Raw genomic sequence first — 8,068 nt, 5'->3', positions numbered from 1 at the left:
GCACAGGCTCTCACCTGCAGGGGGTCTGAAACCTGGCAGGCTGATCTGCACCAGTTAGCCAGTACACAGGTAGTCGGTAGGTTTTCATGGGGCACCTTTAAGGTGCCCTCTGGGTATATGTATTCATAAATCCATCACTGGAATCTGTGTGGGCTTATTAATACGAGATGTTTGATAGCAAACATCTCTAGTTTCAGTGAAGCCATCATGTAGCTTAGGAACTCAGAAACAGAAGTGTATAGCACATGGGTACTCACAAATTTTCTGTTGGGGGCCAAAATTACTGTGTGGTTTGTGGCAGAGGGCCGCACTGGTAGGGGTGGGGTCCGTGGGAGGCTAGGTCAGTGGGAGGCGGGGCTAGGGTAAAAAAAATGAAACCTGTTTTAAAACATTAGACAATGTGACAATGCTGTGTTTCAAAAGCAGATGTAACTACAAAGAGCACATTTTGATAATACATTTTTTATTAGCAGACAATACCAATCTTAAGAGGCATTGCATAGCTTCATACACACTTTGACCCCAATTCCATCAGTCTCTCTCTCTCTCTGTCAGTCTCTTTCTCTTAGTCTCTCTGTCAATCTCTCTCTGTCAGTCTCTCTCGCTCTCTCTCTCTGTAAGTCAGTCTTTGTCAGACAGTCTCTCTCTCTCTCAGTCAGTCAATCTCTCTCTGTCAGTCTCTCAATCAGTCTCTCTCAATCAGTCTCTCTCTCTGTGTCAGTCAGTCTCTCGCTCAGTCTCTCTACTCTCTTTCCACTCTCTCTCTTCAGTCTCTCTCCAATGTCTGTCTCTCTCCATTCTCTCTCTCCACTCTCTGTTTCTCTCCACTCTCTCTCCAATGTCTGTCCCTCTCCACTCTCTCTCTCTCTCTCTCTCTCTCTCTCTACTCTCTCTGAGGGGCCATGGGCCAGCCGGGCCGCTGGCGGTCCCCGGGGCCGTACTATGAGTACCAGGGGTCTAGCACATATACTCAAAAAGACTTCCCTGTCCACTTGTAATATCCAAGAATCAACTTTGACTCCACAGGGGCATATTTGCTCATGCAGATATGTTCACACATGTAGCATATGTACACACTGTCTTAGGGCTGTAGGGGTGGTTCACTTATACTGCTGCAGTGTCCGCAGGCATGGCACACAGGAGGTGTGCCATGTCCTGTCTCCACTTTTCTCTGCACCACTGCACGCAGCCTGCAGCGGCAGTTGGCATGTTGATGCTGTTGGGGTACAATACATGCTGCAGCCCTTAGAAACGCTCTTTAGCCTCCTTGCCCTAGGTACCAGGTGCCCCATTTACTAGGGACTTACAACGGGTGCTAACGGTATTGCTATTTAGGGGAACAATTGTACAGTTTTTGGGAAAGAGATCTGGCACTGGAGACCTGGTTATCAGAAACCCAGTGCACTTCTGTCAAAACTACATCAGATACAAGGCAAAAAGAGGGGTAGACCATATCAAAATGGGGCACTTTCCTACATAACTTTATTAATAATATTTCAATTTTCCCATTTACATTACTACTACATTCTGAAAAAGCATCGACAGCAAAGGCTGTAGGTAAACTACAGGAATAAAACTTTAAACCAAAAAAGGTCAAATATACTCTGTTTTACTGTAAAGTCATTATTTGCACTAGTTTGCACACATGTAAAAAAGCGAACACATTGTGTCCTCTTCAAGGTTGTGCTCTCAGGTTTTTAAATGCCTCCAGAGGTTACCAGCTCATAGAGATACAGACACACAGTGAAGAGCAGGAAATCAGATGTATCAGTTTAAATATAACAATGTGAAAAAAAACACACTTTAAAGTGACACTATGTCCAATCCAGGTAAGTCCAGTGAGCTTTCAGGGGACAGTAAAGGGGGCGACTAACGTTTCGGGTGGGCAATATTCTCTCTGAATTATTCCCATCAGTGTTTAACAGTAGTGATAACCATGGATAATGAGAATGATCCATTTTGTGATTAAAGTTTGTGCTCACTCTACCGTTTTTCCAAGGTAATAATGTCCATGAAAACTAAATGAGTCTCTCCTCATGTTTTAGATGTTAATGCTAACTTTCCATAAAAAATCCTAAAGAAGCAAGCTTGTACATTGGAAAAAAGCTTGCAAATTACAAGCAAGCTCACAAATAGCTTGATAGGTATTTAGAACAAAGCATTATGCAAGTCTCTCGAAGCATTAATGGTAATGTGAATTACAACCACTCCCAAAATGGTTATCAGGGCCTTCATCAGTGCACACTCCTTTGGCACCTTAATCAATAAGGGAAAAGACTGTTATGGTCAAGAGCTGGTAGGCGAGTGTGCCACTGCCCATGGAGTGGACTCTGTCACAAGAAATGGAATAAGTCTAGTAGTCACTCCCAGAATAAAGTCTGTACTGAAAGTCAACACTATGAAAGCATTCCTTGAGGTCACCGGTTACCAGCACTGCAAAGACCTACCTACCAGGCTTCTACGGTGGACAGCAAATGCCAGTTTACACCAATCAGGCTTACATCACAGCAGTGTGGGGAGGGGCATCATTTATGGTTTCTCGGTCAACTGACAAAATTCCTGGATGGAAATAGCTACATGAAGAGCTATGAACATATGTTATTCATTTATAATTAAGGACAACAACCTCCATTTCCATAGCATAGGCCAACTCATGGAGAGCATTACCAAACCCTTTCAACATTGATACCATCAAAAAAGCCTTCAGTGGTCATTGGCTGAAAATAGACCCTGATAAACAAACTTTAATGTCGTTTTTCCATAACTGCTATACAGCTGGCAGATTCTCTGAATCACACACTACCGGCATCTTAGTCCTGTGTACTCAAACCACCACAGGCTGTTAAGCCGGAACTCTAGCGGTACTCAGAGGTGGTCATCAGCATTAATTCAGCTCCTCTTGTTTGATGAGAACTAGTTCCTTGGCATTGATGCCCGGTATGTAACCATATCTTCCCTTCTCAAAGAGCATCCACTCAGTTGATACTGTCAAAAATAGGTCCACACCTATTGGTCCAAGTTTTAGCTTCTTTACAAGTTCCCATATCACTAATAACAGATCACCAGTCATCAGTCCACCTTTGTGAATCGAACCCATTTCACATCAGGGAGATGGAAATCCAGGAATGGTTTTGATGAAAGTAATTAGACACCAAGAGTAACCTTCTCCTTGCTGGAGTTGCTGCAACTTCTAAAGAGACCAACAGGGAACACAGCCCGAGTTCCTTGTCTGGGAGGAATCACAGTTAAATAACCATGATAGAGGCCTCACCAGCAACCAGCGCAGCATATATGTCCTTGTATCTACTGCAACTGATAAATTCAGTCCTCCACACGGCGTTCAGAATTCCCAATACCAGGTAGTCTATCTACCAACAGCAGATAAAGCTGGAGAGAACTGCAAGTGAAGTCCGTAAAAAGAATCACAACTGCCATTTTGTAATGCAACAAAGAAAAAAGAAACAAAACACCATAAATACTGAATCCATATCTCAGTCTTAAATATTTGTCTGCGGGTTCTTCTTGGTGCTGGGTGCCCCTTGTGAAGTTCCTTGGGGCAGTAAGTGACTGTAGGCAACTGTGTTTCAGAGACTAGTTAAATTTCAGCAGGGATTTCGGAGGTGACAGTGTCTAATGGCTGCCAGTGACAGTTCATTAATGCATCGTATAGCTCCTCACTCTGCTCCATAAACTGCTTGTTGGCCTCATTCACATCTAGTGGTGGATTTGGATCTACAATGAAAAAAGATAATAAGCCATTAAAAGGTGTGGATATGTGTTGCGTAGCATGCACAATGTTAATGTTAACTAGGCTTAATAGCATTTGTATAAAGAAAAACAATAAGTAGATATATTGACTGGCTAAAAAACAAAATCTCTTGCTAGCTAGAGTGATCACATCAGGTCACTTCTTTAGGTGATCGAAAAAGGAAAAACAATGTTTCATTAAGCCTTCTATGAAGATGTTTTCTAGACAGTGAATAGCAGTGTGCAACCCTACACTCAGGCACGGGTCTGTGCTACAACTAGGGCGGGTGGCATGGCAGACACATTTGTTTTTCCCCCTCAACACATTTTCTAGAATCTTTTGAGAACGAGTCTAAAGAAGCCCTTAAAGCAGGTATCATTTTCACCAAGAACAATGAAAGCAGAATGTTTCTGTATCACAAGCTATCTATGTCAAGACCAACTATCACGTAACTTGGCTGTAGAGTTGGGTAGATTGCAATAATGTAATATTTAACCCCTCCCTTTGATTTTCTTGAATTTTGCGTGGCCCAAAGTGGTCTTAATTCTTTCCTTTTTTGAGGACGCCCTTGGGTTTCAGTACACTATATAAATTACTTTTCATTGTATGTATTTCCTGCTAAACATACATTAGAAAAAAGAATCCTTGTCTATCCCAGGGTACTGCTTCTACCTCCTCGAACACCCAATGCACTAACTCATGCACAAGGGGAAGGTGTTGCGTTCAATTTGATAGTAAGAAGTGAAAAAGGCTCTGATAAAGGATGGGTGAGGCCTAATCCACTGCCTCCAATGGCATTAACGGCTAGGGTATGAATCCTGAACGTGTGAAACCACTAGTTATTGTTTCTATTGTTATGCATGACCTTCATAGGAAGCCTCAATATTTTACCCCAGATTCAAAATCTGGTAATTCACTGCTATGGCAAAGCCACAGTTGATAATAAACCTTGTTACCTACTGGGGCTACGTCATGAAGGACTTCAAGGGCAGGCTGACCAAGGTGTCTCAGTGCTTGTCAGCGGAGTGCTCTTTGTCTGATTTGACTGAAAGCAGAAAGGACAGATGCAGGAGAGGGCGGTGGATGAAGGTTGGTTAGGGATTGCAGATAAGTATGTTACTTACCCTGTAAGTATTTGTTTGTTATGTGTAGTGCCATAGATTCACATCTGCTGCATACTCCTGCAATCTAGTGTAGGGCTCGGATGTTTGCAACTTGTTTTTTTCAGAGGAAGTCTTTCGAGTCACGAGGTATAGTGACTACCCTCCTTAGTTGGTAATGCACATGGGCACTCGCTGCATTTTTAGATTGTTTTCCGCACAGCGGGTGAGCATTAAAATGGGACGATAGAAAGGAAATCGCTGTGACCATGCAAGAAGTTTGCACAGAGTATAGGTGAAGGAATATGCTACTTACCAGTATGCATCTGTTCTTGGCATGTAGAGCTGCAGATCTATACACTGTGCATAGATTGCCATCTGGTGTTGGGCCCGGATGTTTGCAGTTTGTTTTTTCTCTTGGAAAGTCTTTGGGAGTCACGAGGTCGGTGACTCCTCCTCTGGTTAGTATTGCGCATGGGCTTCGGCTCCATCCTCAGATTGTTTTTCGCCAGCAGGGAAAGATGGAGCGTAGTAGAAACAGTAAAGAAACCCATGTGTATTGTATCTAAATAAGATGAGACTGGAACGGATACAGGTAGCCGGGGAGGCGGGTGGGCGTGTATAGATCTGCAGCTCTACATGCCAAGAACAGATGCATACTGGTAAGTAGCATATTCCATTCGAGGCATATGCGCTGCAGATTATACACTGTGCATAGATCATATAGCAGTACCCAACCCTAGCGGCGACCACCGGTATCCGTTGCAGTTGTCTGAAACACTGTTTTTAGTACAGCTTGGCCCACACTAGCTTGTTGCTTGGTTTGCACATCTACACAATAATGTTTTGTGAAGGTGTGTGGTGTTGACCATGTCGCTGTCGAAAGCCATAGAAGCCCCTATCTTCCTTGTAGAGTGGGCTTTAGGGGGAACCGATAGCGTTCGTTTTGCTTTGTGGTAGCAAATCTGTATGCATTTTACAATCCACCTAGCTATCCCTGATTTAGAAATAGGGTTGCCTTTGTGTGGTGGGGAGAAGGAAACAAATAGCTGTTTTTTGTTTTCCTGAAAGGTTGTGTTCTCTGGATGTAGTAAAGTAAAGCCCTTTTAACATCCAGTGTGTGTAAGGCTCTTTCCGCAACTGTTTGGGGTTGCGAGAAAAAGACTGGTAATTCTACCGACTGGTTTAGATGGAATAGAGAAATGACTTTGGGTAGAAACTTGGGATTGGTGCGCAGTACAACCTTGTTGTGATGCATCTGAAGAAAAGGTTCCTGTATAGTGAGTGCTTGTATTTCACTAACTCTTCTGAGGGAAGTGATGGCCACTAGAAAAGCTGTTTTCCATGTGAGGAATTGCAGCTCGCACTTATGTAATGATTCGAAAGGGGGTCCCATTAACCGTGTGAGGACTATATTCAAGTTCCAAACAGGTGAGGGTGGCACTCTGGGCGGAAGAACAAGTTACTTACCTTCGGTAACGATGTATCTGTAAGAAACATTAGTTAGTTAGATTCCTCACCTTAGAATATCCCCAGGCGTCAGACTGGATCCGGAAGATTTTCGTCAGCAATACCCCTTGCGCGTCGCTAGGCGTCGTCTGCGGCTCCGCGTCCGGCGTCGTGCGCCGGAATGACGTCGTCGGAGTACTTAGACGCCGCCCTCGCGCGCTGACGTCAGTTCTTGTACATAGATTTCCGCGCCAGGAACGCAGAGCCATGCAAAGACCGACACTGGTGCCAAAAATAAAATCTAGGGGCCTGAAAAGGATAACCTTAACCCTAGATGTCAGTTCGCAGAACGGGGAGGATGGGTGGGTCGGTGAGGAATCTAACTAACTAATGTTTCTTACAGATACATGGTTACCGAAGGTAAGTAACTTGTTCATCTGAAAGAAACACGTTAGTTAGATTCCTCACCTTAGAATAGATACCCAAGCAATACCATCCCCGGTGGTGGGTCTGCGAACCAAGATCACACCAGAAAGTCCTGGAGGACAGAACGGCCAAAGAAGCCATCCCTCCGGACTTGGCGGTCAAGGCAATAATGCCTGGCAAACGTGTGTAGCGAAGCCCACGTCGCCGCCTGACAGATGTCCTGCAAAGGGACACCCCGTCCCAAAGCAGTAGTAGCCGCTGTGGCCCGAGTAGAATGGGCGCGCAGCCCAACAGGAGGGTCCTTTTTTGCCAAGGAGTAACAAATTTTGATGCACAAAACGACCCACCGAGAGATGGTCCGTTTGTGTACAGCTTACCTCTTCTTAGCACCCACGTATCCAACGAAAAGTTGGTCGTCCACCCGGAACTGCTTTGTGCGGTCCAAATAAAAGGAGAGAGCACGTTTTGGGTCCAGACGGTGGAGCCTCTCTTCCTCTTTGGAAGGATGCGGAGGCGGAAAGAAGGTGGGCAAGGTGACAGACTGCCCAAGATAAAATGGAGTCACCACTTTCGGAAGAAAGGAGGGACGAGGCCGAAGGACAACCTTGTCTGGATGAACAGAGAGAAAGGGAGGCTTTGAAGATAAAGCCTGGAGCTCACTCACCCGTCTAGCCGAGGTGATGGCTACCAGAAAAGCAGTCTTAAGCGTCAGCAGACAAAGAGGACAATTATGAAGAGGCTCAAAGGGAGCACACATTAGAAATGTGAGAACAAGATTCAAGTCCCACTGAGGCATTACAAAAGGGACAGGAGGGAACGTGTGAGTAATGCCTTTTATAAAGCGTGTAACAACAGGGGACTTGAAAAGAGAAGGCTGATCAGGAAGCCGCAAGAAGGCAGAGATGGCAGCAAGATAACCTTTCAGGGTGCCCAGGGCAGAGCCCTGCCGGGCCAAAGAAAGAAGAAAGAGGAGAACCTCAGAAAGAGGGGCGGAAAGGGGATCCACAGCCTTTGCTGTGCACCATGCCACAAATTTGTTCCACCGGCAGGCGTATACCGTCTTTGTGGAGGGACGCCTGGCTGCCAGAATGATATCACAGACTTCAGGAGGCAAGTCAAATGGCATCAACTGCCGCCGCTCAATCTCCACGCATGGAGGTGGAGGCTGGACAGGTTCGGGTGGAGGACCGTCCCCTGCTGCTGCGACAGAAGATCCTCCCGAAGGGGCAGACGTATCGGAGGATTGGTCAACATACTGAGTAGCTCGGGATACCAGTACCTTCGTGCCCAATCCGGAGCCACCAAGATGACTCGGGCCCGGTCGTGCCTGATCTTCTTCAGCACT

At 45.4% G+C, this 8,068-nt stretch overlaps 1 protein-coding gene across 2 annotated transcripts in view; it reads right to left on the bottom strand.

The window, feature by feature from the left end:
- Positions 1-1,465: 1,465 nt before the first annotated feature.
- The window catches only part of TRNAU1AP (tRNA selenocysteine 1 associated protein 1), a 203,773-nt gene continuing 197,170 nt past the window's right edge, over positions 1,466-8,068 (bottom strand). For both annotated transcript variants that reach the window (XM_085647623.1, XM_085647624.1), the window contains one exon: positions 1,466-3,732. In XM_085647623.1, coding sequence (XP_085503749.1) covers positions 3,596-3,732 — 137 coding nt within the window. In that variant the 3' untranslated portion in view covers positions 1,466-3,595. The remainder of the gene's footprint in view (positions 3,733-8,068) is intronic.

The sequence above is a fragment of the Triturus cristatus genome, chromosome 3_2 (assembly GCF_964204655.1).
Source record: "Triturus cristatus chromosome 3_2, aTriCri1.1, whole genome shotgun sequence".
Lineage (NCBI taxonomy): Eukaryota > Metazoa > Chordata > Amphibia > Caudata > Salamandridae > Triturus > Triturus cristatus.
Note: the sequence above shows the minus strand (reverse complement) of the source record. Positions and strands in the feature narration are given on the sequence as shown.